The sequence below is a fragment of the Podarcis pityusensis genome (genome assembly GCF_964106645.2).
Source record: "Podarcis pityusensis genome assembly, chromosome: 5".
In the NCBI taxonomy this organism is placed as follows: Eukaryota; Metazoa; Chordata; class Lepidosauria; order Squamata; family Lacertidae; genus Podarcis; species Podarcis pityusensis.
This window is the reverse complement of record NC_138032.1, coordinates 46,981,100-47,007,530: the sequence shown is the minus strand read 5'-3', so window position 1 is coordinate 47,007,530 and position 26,431 is coordinate 46,981,100. Positions and strand designations below refer to the sequence as shown.

General features: G+C 40.8%; 1 protein-coding gene across 7 annotated transcripts in view; it reads left to right on the top strand.

Annotated features, from left to right (window-relative positions):
• SORCS1 (sortilin related VPS10 domain containing receptor 1) overlaps window positions 1–26,431 on the top strand; it is a 379,912-nt gene that overhangs the window by 178,910 nt on the left and 174,571 nt on the right. For all 7 annotated transcript variants that reach the window (XM_081005905.1, XM_081005903.1, XM_081005904.1 and 4 more), the window contains exon 3: window positions 7,513–7,612. In XM_081005905.1, the coding sequence (XP_080862031.1) occupies window positions 7,513–7,612 (100 nt within the window). The remainder of the gene's footprint in view (window positions 1–7,512; window positions 7,613–26,431) is intronic.

The window sequence follows — 26,431 nt, the reverse complement described above, 5'->3', positions numbered from 1 at the left end:
TTATTAATGTGATATATAGCAAAAGTTGGTGACAGAGGCAAAACAAGAAAATGAACTCCTTAATACCCAAGTGCTTAGGGAACGGTATTGAACAGATGAAGTCACTTTTCACATTCTAAGATAAGCCATATGGTTGTGACAAATGATTTTAAGCTGTACTTTTCTGGAAGGGTGGCATTTATGGGTTCCTAGAAACTTGTTTAATTTTCAGCTAAGGGAAGCAGTAAACAAACATAAAACAGTAGCTGTGAAGAGACTCTTGTCATTATGCTTGGGGCTGACAGTAACTTGGAATTGGGGCATAACATGAGCTGCGTGTCCTTTGATAATCTTCAGCGTGACCTTCATGAAGGCCCCCGTTGTAAAATTTTGCTGCCTTTCCAATGCTCCCCCATGCCCATACCCATGCACTGTCTTGTACCCAAGTAAATTAGACTTCCTCCAGCCCATCCAACTGACAAGGAGAACAGTGCATGGGGAGGGATAACCATGAGTGTGTTTTCATGAGTGAGTGCATATAGGTGAGTATGAGTAAGTGTATGTGTGAGAATGAGTGAATGTTTGTGTAAATGCCTCCACTAGCCCCACTCCACTAGCTGACACAAAGCCAGTGGTCCCATCTCTCCACCCCTGCATGTGGCTCTCAGTGACTCATAGGCAGCTCACCCCTGTGGCATAAGAGTGAGGAACATAGCTGGCTTAATGCTGTTTTGGCCCTGGGTGAAGAAACTTACAGTGAGGCTTTCCTGTCAGCATGAATACATGAGTTGCATCAGTTTCTCATTCCTGAATCTACATTCCTGGTTGAGCTTCCAAGTGCTCAAAGACATAGGTAGTGTTGGAAGAAGGGGAGGGAGTATGAACTTCCATCAGCAGCATCTTGTTCAGTAGCACCCTCCTCTTTAGAGTACCTCTGAAGAGAAAGACAACCCTTAGCATAAGAATTTGGATGAGTTTTTCTGGATGAGACTAAAGGCCCACCCAGCCCAGCATTCTGTTCTCACAGGGGCCAGTCAGATGCCTATGGGAAGCCTGCAAGCGGGACCTGAACATATTTAACTTAACTCCATCAAAATCAGTAGGACTTCTGAGAAAACATGTATAGGGTTGCCGCCAGACTGCACTCTGTTTGCAGACGGGATTCACGCACATTCTGTAAGTTTAGGTTTGTACATGTAAAGCTGATTAAAGTGGTCTGGCTCCCTAGCACAACAAATCCACGTTACAGAACTGCAGCCTTTTGCATCTAGAAAAGTGACAGGAAAATACACTGAAAAGTGTGGGTGAACAAATGACCAATGGGAAGATTTGTAAACACTCCACAATCAAATCAGGATGAACACTCATTGCCATATAACCACCCCATTAAAAAAACAAAAACTGAATGAATGCTGAATATGGGTCTGACATAGCCCAACCACCATGGAAGTTTCGTGCAGCCAAATCAGAATAAATACTGAATAAACAGGTCATTTGGAGAAGCTCTAGGATGTGAGCACTGATGTGAAATACACTGTTCTTTCTCTTTCAGAATTCTGATATGGAACCAACCTTCCTACCACCCCCTCAAGGGCGTTTTTAAAAATTTAACTATAGACCATATTTTTGGACAAATTCTCCCTAGGCGGTAATTTAAAATGTCGCTCATCCTGACTTAAAATGTACTACTGCAAGATATTTTCATGTGGTGAGAGGGAGCCACTGAGTCACCCTCCAACCCAGGCCACTTTTGCTTCCCTGGACAAGCCTGGGGTGCAGCAAGGCAGTGCCATGATCAGGGCAACCTACTCCCCTCCAGTTGAGATGAACAACAGTGACACTGCTGCTGGGAGGGCAGCTCCACAACTCTGTCCATACACACATGCTACTACGTACTGGACTTTGTAGGGGAAACCATCTACAGTGGTACCTCAGGTTACAAACACTTTGGGTTACAGACTCCGCTAACCCGGAAGTAGTACCTCGGGTTAAGAACTTTATCTCAGGGTGAGAACAGAAATCGTGCGCCGGTGGCGCAGCATCAACAGGAGGCCCCCATTAGCTAAAGTGATACCTCAGGTTAAGAACAGTTTCAGGTTAAGCACGGACCTCCGGAATGAATTAAATACGTAACCAGAGGTACCACTGTACTTTTGGTCTCTGCAGTGATTCATAGGGTCAAATGTATAGGCTGATTTTAATTTTTAGAGACAGAAAAAGTCAACCTACAATTCTGAAATAGCCGCATACCTGTCCACAGAAGGAACAAATGAGCTCTTGCTTTAGAGCTGGTATTGTTAGAGTAGCTTCAGGTGACTGCTTTGTGCACCGTAAGGTGTCCTTGTTTGCCTCCCTCGTATCAGCAACAGAAAGCTCTTTTTAAATCATGGATGCAACGTGTGTTTTGATCTGCACATGTAACATTCTGAACAGTATTCAATAATCCATCCTCATATTGGTTTCAGTTTTTGAAACCAAAACTGGTTTCATGGTGAGGTCAGGGAGGAGACGGTCTATAATCCAGTCTCTCTTTACAATACTAATTACCAGGGTTGTAGCTGTTGTAAGGCCATCGAACAGAACAGCACCCTTGAACTGGTCTTTTTGAACTTTCTGAAAAGAAGTTTTCTGAAGTCTTTGAGCCAGCCTGTCTTTGAAGTGAATGCTCCATATGTTAAGACAGGTGGTACATGGCATCTGAATGAATGTAAAGGGAAATGTCCAAGATATAAATGTAGAAAAAGCCAGTTAATGATCAAAACACTACTAACTGCAAAAGACCTTGGGAAATTAGACATGCATCATAGCTGGAGATGTCACTATGTTTGTTTCCTTGGCCTAGAATATGAACCTGTGTAACTATTAAAGCCACCACAAACATGAGAAAAGCAATATAGCTTTAGAGCAGCCTTCCCTGACCTGATAGTTTCCAGATGTATTGCACTACAATGCCCATCAGTCCCATTAAGCACAGTCAAGAGACAGGTGTAATGGGTGTTGTAGTTCAGACTACAGCAACTTGGCAGTCACCAAGCTGAAGACTGCTGCTCAAGAGTTATTCTCTCACTTGTACATTATTTTAAGTGAGAGAATAACTTAATTCCTCTCTCTCAACCACTTTAGTTTGTTCATTTGGCATTCTATTTGTTTGTCAGTCTGCCTTTTTTTTTTACATGGTGCTAAGGTATCAGACTAGAGAACAATACCTTTGTTTAAAAACTGAAATAACTTAAAAAGTTAAATGTAATTAAATAGACATTTGGTGTTTCTCTGTGGAGGGGGGTTGTAAAAAAAAATCAGCTGTGCATGATCATTTCTTATGACTGATATGTATTGCAAATACACAGTGAAGGGGAAAATATATCAGAATAAAATCTGGTATAAACATTTAGGAACATAGGAAGCTGCCTTTTACAGAGTCAGACTATTGGTCCATCTAGCTCAGAACTGTCTGCACTCATCTAGGGTTTGATGATCTCTCCCAGCCTACTCTGAGATGCTAGGTATTGAACCTGGAACCTTATGCAGGATGCGCTACCACTGATCTACAGCACAATGCTACATTTTAACTTCAAAAACCAATTTGATTCCCAGTACATTTTCAAAGGGGGTGGGATGTAAAAGGCAAGACAGTGCAATAGCTTTCTTGAAGACTGACAGAAGCTTTCTATGTATGTTCAGAATAACATAATGTGTTTCAACACTGAGCTCTCTACTCAACCGCCTCCCACACCTGTTTTTAAGGTGGTCAATAAAAAAATAGGGTGGAAAAAATTAAAATATATTGCCGTGCCATTCATATTGGAATGAAAGTTGTTTAGGATAAAAATAAAAAATTTCATGATGAAACCTATCCCAGTTGTTGCAGACATTTTAAAGATCTAGGAAACAAACAAACAAACAAAATGTGGACTCTGCTTGACCAGTAATAAATTGTTAATTTTCATGCACAAGAGGCAACTCACTAGAGCTTGTTTTTTAGTTGCTTCACTGCCTGTGGAAAGTCAGTGTTGCACATGTAGGTGCTTAGTTCTTTATTCATGGAACACCAATTCTTCTGTTTAATCACTTGGGCCCTGTGGCTGAAGCCTGATCTTCCCCAATGCAAGTCTTGCCAACTAACTCTTCTCTCCTGCTGGGTGTCAGGTGATAAACTGACTGGATGTTGCTGCTTTCTTGTTTCCAGATATTTCTGTCCAAAAGGGGAACAAGACAATTGTTGAATAGAACAAGACAATTGTTGGGAGCTGAGAACAGAGGCAAACTGAGGGGAGTGCAACTGTTTTGGTCACACTGGGCACGGAGCTTCAGGGGCACTGCAGGGGACGCCACAACTATTCTTTAGAATGAAGCACAAGAATTATGACCCCAAGGTCTACCACTGCTCCCAATCTTGATGCACACAAGTCATTACCAATGATACCTGGCAGTCAAAACAAGCTGCTAACAACCAGGTCCTGAGCTCGGAAATTCCCTGTGCACACAAGTTCTGAGTTCATCATTCTGAATGATTGCTTATGAGATCTGGATGCTCCAGTCATGTCTATTATTTGCTCTCCCCCTCTCCATGTGGTACAGGTAGGTCGCACATCACACCTGTTCACAGGTACAACCATGAAGTCAACAATATCCTAGAGCTATGGACATTTTCTGTCTGTCATCCATGTATCCTTAATACAAGTACATTTTTCTGCATTTGAATTAGACACCTGTTATTTGGGAGGTTTCAGGGAAATGCAAGAACAGAGTTTCAAATGTGCAAGAGCTCAAGTAAAACAAGTCACACATTTCTGATCAGGCAAATAAAAAAACATGCCATTAAGCAATATAGTGAAATGTTGCATTGCAGCCGACAGCCTCAAACATTCCTGTGTACAATGCTTAAGAAACAGGTGACAATTTCCTTAGGGATCATGTATTCAGTGGATGCAGATTGCCTATTATCATTCTGAAATACTGTGGGGAGCAAATTGAGATATTGTCCTGACAGTGGGCGGACTAATGGAATCTGGTGACTTTAAATAAAGTGTGCAAGTTATTTTGTTATAATGCCATAATAGAAATGTCATATGTCTGACAGAAGAAAAAAGGAGGAGAGAGTGTGAGAGAGCAACTGTCAATGAATAATAATGAAGTTATTTAAATGCCAAGATCTTTGGGAGGGGAAAAAACATTGTACAAAATAAAAATTATTCCGGGTATGTATAACAAGATTTGAGCTAAATTTATCAGGCAGGAGCTGGGTGGGTGGAGAGCAAGGTTAGCGCTGGTATAGTTAGATAAACCATAAGGGATGGGAAGATCAGGAAGTCATTATTCTCATTGTTTTATTCCCCCTTGGAAACACTCCCGAAATAATGTTGAATCACAGGTATAAATGTTAAATTTGTGGTTTAAATTTATCCCTCTCTCGTTATTAGATTTGTAATTTGCTCTATGCACACCAGTTTTAAATGAAACAGATGGATTTTATGTCCCTCAATAGGCCAATAATAAACACAAAAATCATAAATGAGCCTAAGGAACAAAATGAGGAGACCTGCAAAATGCAGGGTTTAAAATTATTGCTCTTAAGATCCACAGCCCAATCCTGTGCCTGGCCAGAATCAAATTCCTCATGGTCCAATTAACTGTGTAGCAGCATTCTCCAACATGGTGCTTGCAGGCATAGCACCCAAAACATACCATGGCACCCACGTAACACCAATTCTTGTCTGGACGCATTGTCTGCCATTTTATTTCTGAGCCAAAATCAAGTCACAGTGTGTATGAGTGCAAGTGTGTGATTATTAGCAAGTTTTATTAGCTGTTATTAAAAGCATAATGTGTGCAGGTGTGTGCCTTTTAGGTATTTAGGATAAAAATATTGAAACTGTTGCGTTGAAAATTCATTGGGGTAGGGATAACTGGCAAAGCCTCTCCTCCTTCCGGAGGGGAGGGGTTGTGAGCGGGAGCCAATTCCCGCGTCATGCGGGGGGCGTTCTGCCCTCTGCCCTGCCATCATCGCTGGTGCGCCATGCCTCCCAGCTGGGCACCCAATTGGGAGACACTGTGGGGGCGTGGTCTAGCCGCTCCAGTGACATCAGGGGAGAGCTTATAGTTGTATTTGCATCAACAGGCTCCCCCTACTGGTAGTTAACCCCTCGTCAGACTCACCCCTCTCTGAGTGGGTGGAGTCAAATTTGCTCTTGTCCAATGCCTAAGCCAATACCTTCTCACATGCTGTAATCAATAAAGTTGTGGCCTTTTCTAGCCCATTAACCTAATATACGGTGTCCACATGTCTTTATTATTCACAAGTGGGGGACGGATCCTCGAATCACAATTCTGAACCAGGTTCTTAGTTGATCTGATGACCTTAGAACTTTTCTAAATGTCTGATTTTTTGCCGACAATTATTTCTGAATTTAATGTACGCCACTGTTCACTCAGATTTATGCCAGATATCTAGCATCTGTGTCTAGACACTTTCAATATGTGAGTTTCTCCCACTGCTTAATTTCTAAAAAGAAGTGGTAATAGGATTTGGGGGTGTCTAGATGCCATGTTCTCATCCCAGGAAACATTTCCATCTCAAATGTGTGCAAACTGGTGTTTTTAATTAGGGATATCTTAACTTTGGACACAATTTCAGCAACGAAATGGCTATGTAGCTCCCAAATAGGCAGTATATAAATACTGTAAATAGTTCCAAATCCAATGTATTATGGAAGGTGAAACCAAGGCCTTTTAATAATTCTACATGCCCAGTGCATTTTGAGGGAGAATCCTCCTTATTGGCACCTATAAGGTATACAGTATTAAACTATGCAGGTTTCCGTCGGGAGTGGGGGGGAAACATGCTTTAATTCAGATACCCACTCTCCATCTTCATATTTAAATATACACAGCAAAATGAATCAAATCATGGATGTCAGTCATTTGGCACTTAGCAAGATATCTATTGTCTTGGTTAGCCAACTCTGTAATAATCATAGTCTTATGAACCGTCATTGAATAGACAGCGAAATGACCTGCAAAAATAGAGCAATGAAGTAGTTGCTAAGCTGTCATGATAACATTTTCTTTTTCCAATATGAGCAAGCGTTTTCTTTACTGAGCAAACATCTTGAATTGTAGCACTTGGCTTGAGTGGAATAAATCCGCTACGCTATCTCAACATGATCTTAAGGCTGAGATTGGTATCTGGCAAAGAAGTAACTTAGTCTCTTGTTGTCATGACACTTGGCATTTACGACAAACATTACCGCCACCTCTTAGAACTAGATTAACATTTCTTATTGTAGGCGTTTATGTTGGAATGGCATCGGGAGGATGCAATTTTAATTTTTCCTAATCCAATTTAAATGCAAATGTTAACCACTCACATGATGGCATGTGTACATAATTAAGTGTCATTATATACTACACGAATCACTCAGAAAGCTCCAGAGAGCTATTTTGCTGCATGTCTAAACTTGGAAACCAGCCAAACAGTTTACATCTTAGTTTTGCTTTGGTGTTTATGCTTACTAAAGTTTTCTTAAATTACAGGTCAACAGATTATGGGACAACATATGAAAAACTGAATGACAAAGTGGGTCTGAAGACCATTCTTAGCTACCTCTATGTCTGCCCAACTAATAAGCGCAAGGTAAGTGGCAACATATGATTGGTTTAACCCTGACAGAAAATTTACATTGATTGTTAGTTAATATTTACATAGTGTTACCAATGTTCCTGAATAATAAACAAACAAAAACAAGTAGTTTACAATTTAGATGGTCTTGTACCTTCTTTTTAATGTTCATTGCATCCTGGTTCTCATGCTGCTTTTTGACGAATGGCAATCTTTCATAATACTATATAGCCCTTTTTAATTATTCAGTGAATGCATGGATAGGGAGAATGTTATCTCTTCCCTTATCTTCACTCCCATCTCCTTGTATTACATGTCCATGTATTCAAGTGAAGGTGAGAACAGAGACCTACAGGTGTATAACATATGCACATTCGGGAACCATGCAAATGGCCAGGTCCCTGATCATAAATATGAAATATTCATATGTACGTGTGTCTGCACCTGCATAGAGCTCTTTGCGCAAATGTAGATGAGCATGTGGGTGGCAGGGGAAGAAAGCAGCATTGCAATCCTGCTCCGTACACATTTAGTGTATGAGTGGAAAAGATGTAGACATGGCCATGCTTTCTTCCAGCCTGAAGCTTTCGTCTTGGTGTTCTACTGAAATGGCATGAGAAACATCCTAGTGAGACTATAGGATGGGAATTGATTCTATACATCCAGCCAATGAGGAGCTGCATAGGGAACCCCTGAACTGTCCTTTTTGACATCATTAGCCCAATCCCCAGCCTCACTTTCTGCAATATAGCCTTTGATGTTTTCCATTTGACCCCTTACCATTTGACTCCACTGAAGTGTTTTAATCCTTTGCTTACTTTATACTGCAATATTGTGGGATTGTTTGGTTAAAATATTTTGGTTAAAACATGTTAAAAAAAAACCAGGGCTAGTCACAAACCGTATACTACATACTGAATAAATTTAAGAAGTAGCTGGATGCAGGAGAATGAAGAGCTACAAGATGCTTGATGAAATATATCCCTGGAAAGCAAGGAATTTTGCAGTGTTATTATGACCTGTGCATGTGACACATTATTAACCAATTAAAAGTTATCTAGAAACATTGCCAAAAATGTGTTCTTTCTAAACAAAACAAAAACCTGCAACATTTCAGGTATGCAAAAATTCTTATTGTATTCAGATTCACATGTCTCGTATTCTTTAACAGTGTTGAATACAATAAATTTGGGAATAAGTTTGATTCACCCATACTGAAAATGCACACGATAAATAGTATGAAGCCTGAAGTTATTTTGTTTCTTCTTGAATTAGGATGAACTCATTGTTGGGAAAGGGAAACGGCTCATTAAGATGTTAGAGCCTCATCTATAGAGGCCAGATTGTATTTAAAGTTGTTTGCCTTTTAAGTACTCCCAATAGTGAGCTGAAAAGGATTTGACAAAATCCTGCAGAGAAAATGCATCCCAAAGCCCGGAAGGTTTTAATCATACGAGCACCCCACTGAGCAACAATTTATGAAGGATTTGTAGTACGGGAAATGCTCACAAAAGAGGGATAGTTATTGTTGTTGTTTTCTCCTCGTGTACATATGAACAGTTTATCTTGCTTAGGACAGACAAGAAGTTTTAAGAACACTGAAAATAATTTGGGAAAGGCTTCACTTCCAGGGCCAGCCTTACCATTTGCTGGGAGCAGCTGCTGGAGGACAAAGGTTGTGTGCCTGTCTTGACTCCCCAACCCATGTGAGGAAAGGAGACTTGTCCAAACAAGAGTTTGCCCCTCTAGTTTGCCTTTCCCTTCCTGTAAACCCCACCAGCTGAAAGACCTCCTTTCCCCCTAGCTGCCTCCACCTTGGTTTGTTACTGGATCACCTCAAGAACATCTTTAGTCCATGTGTGGGTTTGGCTTTTAAGCATGGGGTAGGCAACTACAGAAAAGAGACCACAAAGCTTTATAAAAGGGGGAGGGGGTTAATCTTGAAAAGGTTTCAATATATTAATAGTTACATGCACACAAACAATCCAAGAGGACAAAAAGATATTGAAAATAAATGAGGATAAATGCAGCCAGCTATTAATATCTCAACAGTTTCTACTAGCTAAAATTCCTTTTAGCAAAATTCTTTCAGTCAGAGTTCTTAGGATCTTATGTCAGGCCACTCTCCTTCCTCCTGCACCAAGATTGATCTTACAAGAACCTCAGATCCTTCATCTCCACAAGTAGCTCATATACCCCCAAGATACTCCCCGCCCCCCCATAACCCAATCCACAAACCAACCAATATCAAAAAGTATGCTTTTGCGTTTTACAGACCAGACTACTAGGAATTCACACTCTGCCATTATTTTCTAACACCTCCTGATAGGATTATTATATGCCTGCCAAGGTTGACTCTAAGAGGCAAACAACCCCCATAATTCCCAAACTAAATTATATACAAGATTGTTATGTAAACTGTTATGCCAACTAGCCAGGTATGCTCAGGTGCCATGGAGGAAACTATCATATTGTCACTGTTGAGGTAGGATACACCTGCCAGTCTAGTCTGTGGAAGAGGGAGATATTTTTCCCTTTGCCTCAGGCAGCAAAATGTTTTGGGCTGGCACACAAAAACATTATTTATTATTTACACTCACGTGCAACCTGTTTATTGATAGCAAACTCATTGTGGACCCAGGCATAGAGATTCTGCAGCCAGTGGGGCCCAAAAAGAGGGCAATAAAGACAGATACTTGGAAGAGGGCAGAATGGGGGCAGGGCAGGGGTGGGGCGGGGTGGGGCGGGGTGGAACAGTGGCATAATAGGGCATAATGAGGTGGCGCAGACTTACATGCACGCCACAGACACACACAAGGGCCAGGAACGGAACCCCCAAGCAAAATGGTTGACGTCTGTATATGCATTTATTGTTCTTTGACTGGCATAAATTTAAAGTTTTAAATTTATTTCAAAACTTTGAATGAATTATATGGAAATGTCACACAGCCTAAGAGCTAAACAATACACTAGAACCAACATCATTCAATAAATTAAATAAAGAAGAATGACTTGAACAGGAAGTCAAAATAAAAAAAATCCTTCCAGTAGCACCTTTAAGACCAACTAAGTTAGTTCTTGGTATGAGCTTTCGTGTGCAAGCACACTTCTTCAGATACACAGTGTGCTTGCACACGAAAGCTCATACCAAGAACTAACTTAGTTGGTCTTAAAGGTGCTACTGGAAGGATTTTTTTTATTTTGACTATGGCAGACCAACACGGCTACCTATCTGTAACTTGAACAGGAAGTGTTAGAAATTTTATTTTTAAATAATCAACTTTAAGAAGCAGGTATAGATTGCCAAAAGTACTGGTGTTTTGTTTTGATTGCTCCAGTGGAATGGATTCTAGTGTTGAATGAATAGTTCTTCCTTGTGTCTTTAAGTCAGTGGTTCCAAATTAGGGATCTGGGGACCGCTGGGGGTCCACGGAACATATCCAGGGGCTCCTTGGGACGATCCCCTGCCAGGGTCTCACTTCTCTTATTAATTGCAGAGTGAAAGCCTTACACATATCATCCAGCCTCTGCTCACGACCAGTGCCTGCTTGCTGGCAGAGGAAAAACTTGTGAACAAGTTGCTGGATTGCAAGTGAGCTGGGATTGGGCGCAAACCTCTGACACAGTTTCTTAAGGTGCTTACAATTGGAGGGGAGAGGGGTGAGACAGTGCAAACAGCTCTATGTGGGCATCTGGAAAGATAATGAGCAAGCATGCCTGGAGTATACCTAAGAGATTGTCCTATCCCTGACTCACCAGCTCTGGGAGTGGGAGATGGCTCCACATGGCCCTTAAGCAGCTGTCAAGCAGGAAATGAAGGAGGCAGGTTTATGCCCAGATGCAAATTGATTCCCCACTTTGGACATTCCTTGTCTGACAGTGCCATGACACATGGGAATCATCACAAAAAAGAGGCAATTGTGACTGAAGCTCTTGGCCAAACAGATCCCAAAGGGATTGGCACACCCAGCCATCATTGCCATGCTCCGAATCTGAGGTGGGCATCAAAGAGCACCCAGGGGAATCTAAGCAGCTCTGATGCAGCAGTGGGATTAAGCCAGGAAAATGCTAGGAGCCATCCCAGCTTGCATGGCACTGAGCCGTAGAAACCTCACCCCCCAACTCACAGTTGTGTGGAAAGGGAACCCCCCCAGTCAGAGGTGTATTCATAGTAGGGCAAACTGGCACTTGTTGCCACCTCAAATTTCTTGCCACTTCAAACTGCAACAGTTGCCCTCTTGTAAATGTGTCTCTGAATGCAAGGTACATTAACTACAGCTCAAAACTAAGTATAGTTTCTTGTTGGAGTCCAACAAAAATTAATAGACCTTATTTATTAGAGTGGTAGTCTTATTGAAAGCCACAGGCCTAAACTGATTTTCACCTGAATTTTGTAATTTGTTTGGTTTATGCTAATTTGTTGTGGGTACTTTAATATACCACACCTTGTTTTAATGTAACAGCTGGATGACAAAACTGTCAGATCTCTTGTCAGTTTTACAGTATTCCGACACTGTGATTCTAATATTTATTTGACCAGCATTCCCTAAGTAATATGTTGCATATAAATGCACACTGACATATTTTGAAAAGTGTCTGCTGTGGTCTGTGAATGCCAGTTTTCTCTTTAATGTTTTTATATTCCACCTTTCGTCTCTCTCTTTCTCTCCCTCCACCCCCAAAATAAGCACAGGTTGTTTTTTTTAAACAAGATATTCCAGGCAATAAATGAATCTGTAGTTCCCGGAGGGTTTTATGAGACATAAAGAAGAAAACATTATTTACCATTTAAGCTGCTGATCGGTCACTATTGGGGTTTTATTTGGGTAAATTACAACATCTTATTTTGGATCAATCTATAATAATAGAAAACAATAATCTAATAATACTGAGGGGTATAAACCTTGGAGATATAAAAGCCACAGAAAACATGTTTACAGGCAAATAACTCTCATCTTGTTGAAATACGGTGCCACCTGGCCCTGTGATTTATGACAGTGGAGAATGGGGGAGGGGAGAGGGAAACCTTAGTTCTGCCAAAAAAAATTCTGCCTGCATGGTTATTTGTCAACAAGTATCCGGAATCCCAAATGTCCAATACATTTCTTATCTGGTCCGGTCTTCTAATGGACTGTTGCATAGAGAGAGGAGAAAACGTATAGTTAGCACATGGAAGGAGTTTGAAATTTGAAGGGAAATGTAGCTGAGTTTTTTCTATATGTGTTTTAGAGGAATTGTGGGGAAGCTTTTCCAGACCAAGGGCCACTTTCTCTCATGGGCAGCCATCCAGGGGCCACAATCCAACAAAAACATAGGGAAACATCCATCCAATTGTTAGAGGCATTGTCATATTTCAAGGGCACATTCCAGCCAAGCAAATATACTTGATGAGTATGTAGAGCAGGGTTGCTATGAACATAGCCAAGGGATGCAGGTGTGGTCAAGGAAGAGTCCAACAGGCCATTTGGGGTAGCTTTTGACTCTAGACTTGGAATTTACCACCCCGTTTTAAAGTAACTGAGGCTGCAATTGAAAATGAAAGAAGAAAAGTTACTAGGTAGTAATACATCACTTGATACAGTGAACCTTCCTTCTGAAAAGGCATACATAGGATTACACAGAAAGTTCTCAAAAAAGACTTCTTGATTTTTATTTTTATTTTTATAAGAAACACTTTTTATTATTCTATATGGGCTTTAACGTCAAAGGTCTCCAAGTATTTGATTTTTAAAACTACATGGGATGAGTAAAAATCCTGACTGATATGAAAATGCAAGCAAAAAAAAGAGACTTATGGTTGGTTGGGGGAAATATTTTTTCTGGAATCACTGAGCTGCTGGCTAATTTAGATGCTGTGTCCTCATAAATTGCACACTGTGTTCTTTCCAAGGAACCAGTACATTTGTTCTTTGTACATTTCAACACCATTGTATCTTTGCATCTCCAGTTAATTAATAAAACTCCAGTTGATAATATCTGCCAGCACTTTCATACTATTAATAGCACAATGTCTTCTCATCAGATATTGATTATTTCCTGTGGGCCTGGGTTTTGTTTTCTCTTGTCCTGCACTCCTGCATTAAATTTTGCTTTTATATCTTCTAAACCTTTCATTTTTAATTGCTGTGCTGCGGAATGTGCAAAATGAATGGGTTGCAGATGCCTTAATCCTTCAATATTTTCCTTTTTATGCACAGAAGGGATGATTAATATGTCTAGTATTGCTCTGCGTGTTTCCAAGACAAGGGGCTATGGGTTACAGAGTTTAGTAGGAAAGGTGTTGCTTGATTTCAAAGCAACAGAAACAAATAGAATATTTATCCTTCTGTAAAGCTACCTAACTTTCAAAAATAGGAGATGGAGAGAAGCAAAGCACAACTGCACATTTTGCTTTGATTTAGCACTGAGCTAAACTTGTGTGTCCAATTAATGACAGTTTACTCACCCTAGGTGATAGGTGCAAGGATATGTTGTTGAACCCTCAGATTAAAGTCTAGTCCTTGGTGTTGAGCTCAGATATAGCTTTGGTTCTTCTTCATTCTAAGGGAAAAAGATCAAATTGAAAGTCATCAGCTCCTACAGTGGGTTTGTGGGTTTAATGCTGGTGAAGGATTTCTTTTACTAATAGACAGAGAGAATGAGACTGTATGAAACATGATTGATATGGTAGTGGAAGCACGAAAACAAAACGGCTGATTGTGATAGCTGAGAAGGTTACACAGACAGGTCATAAAGCCTGATTCTACAGTGGTCTAGCAAATGCTCTGCAGACAATGCAATTATGGTATAAAGATGCATAAGATTAGCTGTTTTGTCCTCTGAGTTTTCAACACAGTATGGAGGGAAATCCTCAAAACAAAGGTTTAAATTATGATGTACCTCTCAAAGAAAATGTTGTAGTCTTCTAGATCAAATTTGCTTCATCTGAAATTCCCTCTCCAGCTGTGGCTATCTCTGCTGATTCACCTGAAAGAAAAGAAGTTACTAAGGTTGACCCTAATATGCACATATAGCTTAGTTTTGAGACCAATGAGATTCCCCCCCCCCCAGAAGTTACATTTAAAAAAAAATCTGCACAAACATACTTGTGTACTGTAAACACAGAAAGTCTTACAAAAGGTAAAATAGTGGATGGGAGGAGGAGGAAGAGAAGAAGCTTACTTCTGGGGAAGTTTTGGGTAGTTTCTCCTAGAGCTACTGATAATGTAAGAATGTAATGTAATAATACTTCAAAAGCCAGATGAGGTGTCTGGTTTTTATTACTGATGTTTAGACATACTTTAAAAATAAATAAATAAATAAATCCATTCTTTTAATGTAGAGATCTGAATATTGTTTTTTCTATAGTAAGTCCAAAAAAGACTGCTTCAACCTATATAACTGGGAGACATCAAATTTATTGACCAGATTTCTACTCCTGTTTTTCTTTTTTCATATTAAGTATCATTTTTTCCTTTGGTTTTAACAAAGCTGCCTGGGTGTTTTATTGATGCTGCTGGATCCCTAAAGTTGAAAATATTTATAAATATGAGTGCAGTATTAAGACTTCAATATATTTTATTTTATGATGGATGACATTGCATAGCTTAAACCGTTGAAGCAATATTCTTTGGCTGGTTGAAACTCTCTGCATTGGCTGAGACTTATAACCTTGGATGCTGTTCCAGAAACAAATGCAGTCGATAAAGCAAGGAGAGTTTCATCAAGTTGTACCAAAGACAGTTTATGCCTTCACTTTTTCTCCCTACCCCTACAACAACAACTACAATCCAAGAAACATGATCTAATTTCTATAGCAATTAGGATAGAGATATCTAATTGAAAGTCACTGGCATTGTTGAATATTGAACTTCTTTAATTCTGTGTTCAGTATAGAATAGCATCAGGGTTGGGTTCTTTTTCTATAGTTGAGCTATATTTTTATCATCTTTATTTTCACAAAAGTTTTCTGCCTGTGTCAAATCGTTTGTCTGACTCCTTTCTCGGCCCTATTGAGATTCTTTAGATTAGCTCTAGCATTCTATAAGGAAGAGTTCTTAATTCAGTAGTACAGTAAAGTTTGCATACCCAGGTTCAATCCCTGGTTTCTCCTGATAAACAGAACTTCTCAAGAACACTTATATGCACAAAACATTTTTCCTATGACTAAACTGATACCTCTCTCTAAAGGTAGCACAGCAGAGAGAGGGCTAGTCTAGTACTTCCCCTCCTGGTGTACTGTCTTCAACTTACAGATAGTTTTCATTACATGACATTTCCCCACCTGCAGTCTGCAGTGACCAATTTCTTCCATTTCATAGCTACTGCCTCATTCTGCTAATTTTTCAGTATCATCTGTTGAAGGACATAATAAGTGATCAAATCTTCATGATGAAAGAGCACCATAAATAGAGCATGGAACAGCTGTTGTTCTCCTCTGAGGGAATGTCAGGATGAGTTTTACTGGTGTAGCATGAATATTAAGAAGAAAACCCCATGTAAGTCTAAGGTAACAAATGAAAATAGTGTTATCTTCTTCGCTGCCGATCTGAACAGAGCTACCAGGAATGACCTATTTGCTCATATGGCCTTTGGCATGAGCTTTGGGACCAGGGACACGTGAGATCAAAATTTCAAATATTTAGCATCTTATATCTATTTTATGACTCTTATTGGTTAAATGTGCTCAGTCTCGTTTCACATTGCACAGCTTTTTCAAATTATCCCTAGTTAAGGTGTTGTTTAAATAACCACAGCAATATTTTCCCCTGCTGCTGAATCTCTGCTGTCATTCCTTGGTTTGAGGCCTTTCCCTTTCCTCTCATTTTAAGAATGTTACTGACATTTACAAATTCCTACAGGATGATTCAGTCAATTACTACCAAAGACACCCATTGTTCCCAGCAAACTGACCTTTACTCTTAGGCCCCAATTAAAATCTATTTCACTTTCCTCCATAGAGGAAGCTATAATTGGAATCTTGGACCTTTGCCAGGAATAACTATTCCACCCACCCACCCCCTTTTATTTTTGAAAATGCAATATTGAGGACAAAATGTAAATTAATTTGGAGGGGAGCTGATGTAGTGTTTAATGAAGATTTTTAATTACACACACAAAAAATTGCCTGTCAGCACAAATAAGTGCGGGGAGACAGAGGAAATAATTTTCTGAGTGTGCATGGTGATATGGTTTATTTTCCTTCACTTTCTCTACTTTATACTATGATGTCCCAATTATTCCACAGCTGGCATTTGTTGATAATTGGAGGGTAGAATCTGTTGCTAGCTTTGCAATACCTGCTTTCCTTGTCTCACTGATTCAATAATTAAAATATCCCAGAACTGTTCAAATGGTATTTTCACAGGCTCGTCTGCCTGTAATTTTTTTAAGGCCCTGGAACTGGTGCCCTTTCAATGCCAGATTGAACCCTGTGGAGGCCCCTGGACATATACCCCCCCCCCCGTAAATTATCTCCTAATATGTTTTTGAACACCCTACACACTAACTCACAGAAAGCTTCGTATCTGGAGGTTTCTCATGTGCGCACTCTCGTGGGATAACATTGAACTAAGAAAGCTTGATTGTAATTTCCTTTGAAGATCAATATTATTTTGATCCATTGTCGCAGGGCCCCTAAAAGACCTGGCTCACTTAGTCCTTCTGATTGAGGCACAATAATATTGTTATATTATTAAGCTGGAAGCCAGAACCTTTTAATTCCTGGATCTAGCAAGTTTTAGAATTTAATCAAAGTTTCTGTTTCCTGGAATAGCCCGGCTAGCCTCCTGGTGAGGTGATAGCCTGACTGATGAGCCATTAATGGCAAATGGGTGGAGGGCCCCTCCCTCAACAAACAAAGCCAGAGTTGCGAGTAGAGTTGCAGTGATGTGACCTATAAGTAAAGCAGAAAGAGAGAGAGAGAGAGAGAGAGAGAGAAGAGAGAAGAGAGAAGAGAGAAGAGAGAATCAAAGCAATGTTTGAGAAGAATGCTTGATTTCTGTTTGAATCTAAGGCTGTGGCTATGGGTAAAACAAGACCCTCTTGGGGTGTTGATGCTGTGAACCCCTTCATCACAGGCTCAGGTAGTGTATTTGTGTAAATAGGCCATATTTCATAAAGACTCCACAATTTCCACTGTGCCTCATTCCAAAAGGATACACAAGCCCTGGGTAAGTGCCTGGAACCCCTGGAATCTTGCACCGCTCAGAGATTGGGTTGGCACACAAGAATATCATTGCCCACCATCAGGGCCGTCTTTAGCAGATGTGGCACCGGGGTGCAAATATCTGCCCAGCGCCCCCAAATTGCCACAGATAGTGTGGGGGGGGGAGCTGCACACTGCCAGCCATGGGGGGGGGACTCTCCCCCATGCCGCTGCAGGAGAACAATCCCCACAGAGGCTTGGGAGGCAAGCTGCATGCCTGCCAACCATATGGTTGAAGGGGCACAGCTTGCGGGCATGCAGGGAAAGGGGAAGCCGCTGGCAAAGCCGCGCAGCTCCTCCACTCTCTGGGGTGCCCCTAAGAGGCCGGCACCCTGGAGCAACGCACCACTAAGCCCTATTGGAAAGACGGCTCTGCCCACCATACTGAATGCCTCAAATGCATGATGCACATCCCTTTAAATTCTCCCTTGTTTTGATTTTGATCACATTCGTGACTTTTGTTTTATTTGTCTTGTCTGATCTTCATTTGTCAGACATGCCTTTTGAGTAGGCTTTGATATTTGAACAGACATAAATTTGAACTACTGAAATCCAAATGCCAGCTGCAAAATGTGCATACTTGAAATATGAAAGCTTATAATATATTGACACTTCCATTTGAAATGCATGTTTCATAACAGAGAGTTTTGTTCTTTTTTAAGAAACAAAAAAATTAACCCTTTGAATGCAGGAAGTACCTAAAATTACAAAAATTGGCAAGATTTAATTTATTATTGTCACCCATGCAGAGTTTTCAAACATATCAAATTCAAAGTAAGCTGTAGATAATATCAAACATCTCCATAGCCAAATGTACAAGATAAGGATCATTTCCAAAGATGCTGTTTTTGGTATGTATTTATTGGGCAAGACATTCTCTTCAAAACATTAGATTTTAATTGGTGTTTGGCTGAAATCCCAGTGCAACCCACTAATCTGCTAAGAAGCTACTGTTTGGTTCATTTGTTCTTCCAATGAGCTCATCACAGCATTTTAAGCATACAACCACTGTGCAAATCATGTTAAGCTGAAGGAATGGCTTGTGAACTTCATTACTGGGAGCCACCAGCCACCACTGTGGGACAATCTAGAGAGGAAGGGATTTCCTCCCCTAGGAGTAAGTGTTGGGAGATTCTTTGATTCTATGAGATAGTGGTGCATGCTGCGCGCGTGTCTGAGTCAGCACTCTACAAGCTTCGCCTAGCCATCTCTGCTGAGACTGTGGGCTGCTGACATCTGAAAGGGTGGCTATTCTGTTAGCAACTGTTACGGTGCTGCCGTGCTTTCACCGCCAACACCACCTGGCCAGTAATAAAAGAACAGTGGTACCTCTGGATATGCACACCTCCGGTTGCATATACTTCAGGATGCGAACATGGCAAACCCGCAAGTATTTTTCTGGGTTTCGCCGCGCACACATGCGCAGAAGTAGTCCCTCCGGTTGCGGAAACCTCAGCATCCAACCAGAGCTCTGGAACGGATCCCATCTGCAACTGGAGGTACCACTGTATTGTTTACTAGGGGTTTGAGTTTTATATTGAGTTTCACAATATAATGCCAACAATGTGTTGCTTTTCTAGTTTGGGTTTACCAGCAATGAAGTTGTACACCCATTTCAGGTTTCTGAGGTGTTCCACTGCTCATAGTTGGTACATCACAATAAAGAAGGAATATCTGGCACTTTGTGCCTCAGATTTTGCTCTCACATTTTGACTTCTGGATTAATATGCTCTCCCAGGATTTAAGTACTACCACATGTTTTTTCACTTAGGAGTATTTCAAAAACCTCATCACAAAAATGCAACAGAATTTTTAACATATTTGTGCAAATATTGAATAAATTGTTTAATATAAATATTCTAATTGGTTGGAACACTCTATTCTCTATTCACAGAATAGCACAAAAAAGCCTTCAAGTTAGTGAGATTCAGACTCTACACTTTACTTCTTCTTTTTTTAAAAAAAAGATCATCATTTTTCTTATCCAGCTCCCCAGCAATAGGAAAATGTTCTTCATTGCTCAATGCATTTCCCAAACTCTGTTAGACAAGATTCCGTTCTTCAAGGAGATGGAGAGTAGCAGCAAGAGCAGTGAAATGGGGGAGAGGTTTCTATATGAAGATTAGGATTTCCCCAGAGGGAAATGAAAATATCAACATAGTTCTCTATTTCTGGGAAGATCTAAGCAAAAGGCTACAAGTTAAATGCATCCTCCAGGAATCAGCGAAGGCCTTCTATCACAAGAATCTAGCAGAGCCAGCTTGGTTTACATGGGGGAAAATGAGGGTTTTAAAATTATCTCCGTATTTGCATGCTTTGATATTAGAAATTCAATGCAAAAGTAACTTTTGCTTTCCTTTCATGTGGAAAAAGAACCCCTGACTCACCACAGGTATTGTAAAGTAGGCAGGAAACATGGAAGCCTTCTTTACAACTGGAAGAAGTCAAAATCACATACTATTCCTTATACACCAACACCTATGGGAATGTACTTTAGGTGGCTATGGCAGAACCCAGCAACTAATTAATTAGACTGTCCTAATGACAAGACCCTCGTCCCTTGGCTTCACTGATGTGGTCCAAAGGAAAGAAGAGCAATACATGTGGCACCAGCTTGGCTGCAGGAGTTGCTGGAAGGAGGTGTACAAGGTGCCATCCAACCATCTAAAAGACTCCATTCTGGGTTTATGTAGGGATTACTCCTTGTCTTTTTCTTCTCCTGAAGATGTCTCACAAGGCAGCAGATATGGATTTCTCCTTGAGGTTTACTCATGAAGTCTTTCTCATGAATGAATATAGCCGCAAGGCAGCAGAGGTTTAGGATCAGTTAGGATCAGGGTTGTCCAACAGGTTGATCATGATCTACTGGTAGATCCCCACAAGGTTTTGGTAGATCGCGGTTGATCTCTGGCTCCCTTTCCTTAGCGTCACTAAAACTGACTCCTGCCATGCCCCCTCAGCCACCCTCCATTGTTATATGATCTCTGGAAGGGAAGACAGAGCTTTCTCTGTGCTGCTGTTTTGATCCATAGCAATCTTTTTGTGAGTGACTTTATCCCTTTGTCCCTTGCCTTTAACCCCCCCAAAAAGGAACGCCCCCCCAAAGTTTTTTTAACCCCTCCCCATGGGGCTTTTCTCCTCCCTAAGAAAAGCTCAAGAACTTTGAGCTGAACCCTGCCAGTTTTTAATTCTGAAAGTTGATCTCAGTCTCTTGAGAGTTGGCCACCCATGTTGGCCACTACCTTCCCATTTGCCCATCATTTGCCTCTACAGCACATAGAGTAACTGCCTTCTTGATCATTAGACCCACTATTAATTAACCCAAGGGTTAACTACTGATTGCAATTAAAATGTGTGTTATGTGTGCTAATAATGACATTTCCTTTCATCAGGATGCTAATATAATTATTGAATCAATATGATAGAGTGATCACTAATTTGATTACCTTTCTGCCTGAAAAGGTGCTACCTTCCTAATATTTTGTACATTGCTAAGTCAAAGTAGACCATCCATTAAGAGTTTGTTTCTTACAACACATTTAGTACTCGAGGTCCAATATCCAAGTACAAAATAAATGCACATCATACCAATTCTGAAGAGGAAAAGTATAAATTGCAGTTTCCCCCTTCAGAATATTTGCAAAAGCCTTCTAATCAGTTTATGGATATTTTGAAATGAAGCATATTATACTCTTACACACACTTATAACTGACAGATAAAATCAATATTTGTATTTTGGTCTTAGAACCAATGTAGAAAAAAGAAAGAAAAAAGAATAGTAAGATGAATCCCTAAAGTACTATCAGAATACTTTACTGATTAATTTATATACTGCTTTATGTTCATCCTGTGTCACAGATAAATTGGCATGTCATGGGGAAAACATGTTAATTTGCACCCATAGTCATCTCCTCCCTCCTTCCTTTTATTAACATCTGAGTGAGCATCTCCCTTGATCTCTCCATACCTATTATCCACTAGGAAGTCACATCTACATCCATGACCTCCTGAGTAAGAGATAATGGGTGCCTAGCTGCTGCCTCATTTGTGGAATTGGTCTTGCTGAAAGTGGATAAATCATATGGCATCTATTTAATCCCCTCCTTCCATTTTTCTCCAGTCTTTCAATTTCCTGCACCAAAAATTCTTTTCTAAAGCACTAGAAACAGCCTTTCTCTGTCTTCCTTTTTTTCTTGTGACCTTCAAAGATATACTCTAAACAGGTTCCCACAGAAGGTCTAGGCACTGAAGCTTAGGGTGGAGCTAGAATTGATATCAGACTTCACACAATGCAGAATGCTACAGCCCATATTGTTAGCAGTGGAAAGAAGAGCCTATTCAACCCATGTTGTGGCAATTGAATTCATCTGCTGTTACTTTTCAGCTGCAATTCAAGGTGACCTGGAAAGCATTTCACAGCATAGGCTCCATATATTTCAGATGCCATGTCTCCCTATATAAATATAGAACTAAATGTGATGCCATGCATGGGTCTGGCAAACATACATTCTGTGGTCCCTTTTCTCTCCGCAGCATGAAATGAATACTGCGACATCATCATATCATACCCCTTAACTGTCCTGGGAGGGACGCGGGTGGCGCTGTGGGTTAAACCACAGAGCCTAGGACTTGCCGATCAGAAGGTCGGTGCTTCGAATCCCCGCGACGGGGTGAGCTCCTGTTGCTCGGTCCCTGCTCCTGACAACCTAGCAGTTCGAAAGCACATCAAAGTAGATAAATAGGTACTGTGGCGGGAACGTAAACGGCATTTCTGTGCGCTGCTCTGGTTCTCCAGAAGTGGCTTAGTCATGCTGGCCACATGACCCGGAAGCTGTACGCCAGCTCCCTCGGCCAATAAAGCAACCCCAGAGTCGGCCACGACTGGACCTAATGGTCAGGGGTCCCTTTACCTTTACCTAACTGTCCTGGGGAAAAGGGACATGACAACCATTTGGGGCGGCATGCTCTCATGCAATTTTAGGATGCTCTTTGTTGCATCTGCAATCTTGTGCTGCATCCCAAAACACATTAGCAAGATGGTGCTGAGAAAGCAACTCTTTACCATGCCATTGCTTTCTTCACCTTCCTCATAGCACTGCCATTTAAAAATGTACCATGCACATAGTGTTGGAGCATTTTTTAAATGGTGCTGTGGAGAAAGCAGCAGCAGCAGCTAGTGGATAGAAGAAGTATAAATAGAAAACATTTATTATTACTAAATAGTCAGTTCATGTGCTGATTTTTTTTAAAAAAACAACAACTAGGTACATACTATAAAAGATATTATATTATGTGATATATCTAAATTACAGCCATCATAAAGCACTATGTATAGATTCTTGTAAGAATTATATGAATAGGGATCACGCTGCAGTATATAATTTGGTGCATTATTGCTTTGTAAGAGTTATAATGCGACTGGCATCCTGAGATGGAAAAACATTTCTTATAGTTTAAGGATATTTGCCAGGAGTAGGCACAAAGACACCTTATGAATAAATGCTTTAAAAAACAACACAAAAAAACAACAAAAACAAACTGAAACAGATTCATCACCAGAATAATGAGCAAATAATTCTCTTTAGGTGATTTCCCTCCCCCCCAACCCCCAAATGGCATCCCTCCATAGGATAGCTGCTTTGAAATTCTAAGCAGTCAGAAGGCTGTTAGTTGATTGAAATGCAAAACCTTCAAAAAGATAAATGTGTCTCATCATCCTTTGATGAATTCTTCCCAAAATATCATAAAAAACTCTTTACTACAATCCACTGACTTGCCAGTGCTGTGGGCCCCAATCCAGGGAGTTGAAAGCACAGTGGATAAATTGTTCAGCTTCTCAGACTGATGTCAAGCTACAGGTTGTTGAGGGCGGTCCCTGACCTTTACCCCTACCTAAGTGAAAATTGACACTATGAAAACTGATAATCTGTAAGGTGGAAATGAATAATACAGCAGCACTGCAAGTGCCCAGTTCATGGTTGTGGTGGTGGTTTTCCCTCTGCATAGTACCCTTTTGCAATGGCCGCAGGGAGAATTTGGAAGCTGTGCTCTGTAGTGCGTGATTGTGCCTGGCGGTGCATAGTCCAGACAGAGTTGTGCCTCCTTGTCATGCTCATGCAGGATGAAGCCACTCCATGAAATCTCTCGGGAGGAAGGTGTTAGCGTTTAATGTACATAAAATGGTGTGTTTGACTGTATTGTGTTTAAAATGCTGTGTTTCCCTTCGGCAAGAAGGTCCACTATGGCAAAAGCATTGGAGAAGGCTGGCATTTTGTCATTTCAATGTTTCAAGCTCCCTGATGACTTATTGCCAGATACAAAAGCTCCAATGATGAATAAACTTAGGATCTCTGTCTCGGACCAGAGAGAGGAAAGTTTACTGAACCACATAAAGGACTGAACCCCATTTCTTGTTTGCAATGTGTTATTAATATAAATGTTACAAAATACAAAGTAACTCATATTTAAGATTGTTCTGCAGCAAAGCTTTGAAACTCATTCTTGTGGTGGAGAAACTTCATTTCTACACTTGCCCCATGAGCTTCCCACCCTCCCTCAAATTAGAGCTATTCAGATCACTGTTGACAGGGTCAGAAAGGATTTTTCCTCCCTTTGCTTTTGGTCTCATGGCCTGCTTGTGTGCTTGCCATAGGCAACAAAATGGCCACTGTGTGGACAGGATGCTGGACTAGGGGGGCCACCAGCCTGACCCAGCAAGCTCTTTATAGTTGTGAACATGAACGGCAAATTTTGTCCTAGTACTGCCGTACATGTTTGCCTCAAAATAGGCATCTGTCAGCCAACCATCTTAAATGGGACACACAGTGAGAAATAGTGTCTGATTTATCCAAGGGTCAATTAATTTAAGGGTTTGTAGGTTGAAGCCAGTGCCACTAATTGTGTCATTCTGAGTTTGATACCTGTGGTTTTCCACTCACAAACAATATAGGGAAATAGAGCTTTCATGCGGTTTGCCACCCACTTGGACACCTATTGTTCTCACATAGCAATCAGTGGCCATTTTCTCACATTAGTGGAATAAAACCCTGATCTCTTTCATGGAACAGGAATGCAAATGGCTGAGTTCCTGTGTAAGAACAACAGTGTAGCTGATAGATTCCCTCATTCCTTAATGGCTAATTGCTTCTTTCTTCAGACCATTGCCAAGAGATAGAGAAAAGAATAAATGGCCAAGCTCTGGATCATCTCTGTATAATTATTCATTTGTCAATTTTCAAAGCTTCCAAATAACAAGCAAAATTAAATGTGATTTGGCAAAGCAAAGCTGGCATGATTAGTACATAATGGAGAATATGCCACACAACTAACCAACAGGCATACATTCAAAAATGAAGGCCAACTGAGTGAAGCAGCGGTCAGTTGAAATGTTCACCTGATGACTGCCTTGGTTTGCATGCAGTTTCTCAGTTGAGAACATAAGAAGAGCTCCACTGGATCAGGTCCGAGGCTGACATAGTTCAACATCATGTTCCCAATAGCCAACCAGATGTCTATGGGAAATGCACTAGTAGGACCTGAGCACAACAGTGCTCTTCGCTCCCTTCTCCTGTCCTGATTCCCAGCAGCTGGTACAGTGGTACCTCTGGTTACGTACTTAATTCGTTCCAGAGGTCCGTTCTTAACCTTAAACTGTTCTTAAGCTGAAGCACCACTTTAGCTAATGGGGCCTCCTGCTGCCACTGCGCTGCCGCTGCATGATTTCTGTTCTCATCCTGAAGCAAAGTTCTTAACCTGCGGTACTATTTCTGGGTTAGCGGAGTCTGTAACCTGAAGCGTCTGTAACCTGAAGCATATGTAACCTGAAGCGTATGTAACCTGAGGTACCACTGTACTACATTTTCTTAGATTTGCCTTGATACAGTCTTTAAACCTCTTTTGTTGACCACCAGCATTACGCTTTCCATTTTTAAGTTCGGAATAGAGGAGTTGCTTTGGAAGATGATCATCAGGCATCCGCACAACATAACCAGTCCAACGAAGCTGATGTTGAAGAATAATTGCTTCAACACTTTACTATTTCTGGGTTAGCGGAGTCTGTAACCTGAAGCGTATATAACCTGAAGCGTATGTAACCCGAGGTACTACTGTACTCAGTCACATACTGCCTCCATTAGTGGAGATAAAACATATCCCTTGTGGCTAGTAGCTGTTAAGAATCTTACATTCCTTGAATTTGTCTAATCCTCATTTAAAGCCATCTCTGTAAGTGGCTAGCACTATTCATGTGGGAGCAAATTCCATTGTTTTAACTGTGCACCATGTGAATAAGTAATTTCTTTTGTCCATATTCCAGTGTTCAGCTTCTTTGGATGTTCGGGAGAGAGGGAGAAGAGCCTTTCTCCATCCCCTTTGCCCCATGATGCAGAATTGTATACACCTCTATCATGTCCAGTCTTGCTCTCCTCTTCTCTAAACTTAAAAGTCCCAAACACTGTAAGCTTTCATCATTCATTATGCGATTTTGAATCTGAGCACAGGAAACTTGTAGAAGCATTTGCCATTTTGTTATGCATTAATGTGAAATTCACTGCTTGGTATGGATAAATTTGAAAGTATGGCAAACTGGCTTATGCAACTAGCAGCTGAATGACTGTTCCCTGTGCTACTTCTACATCTTTTTTCATCT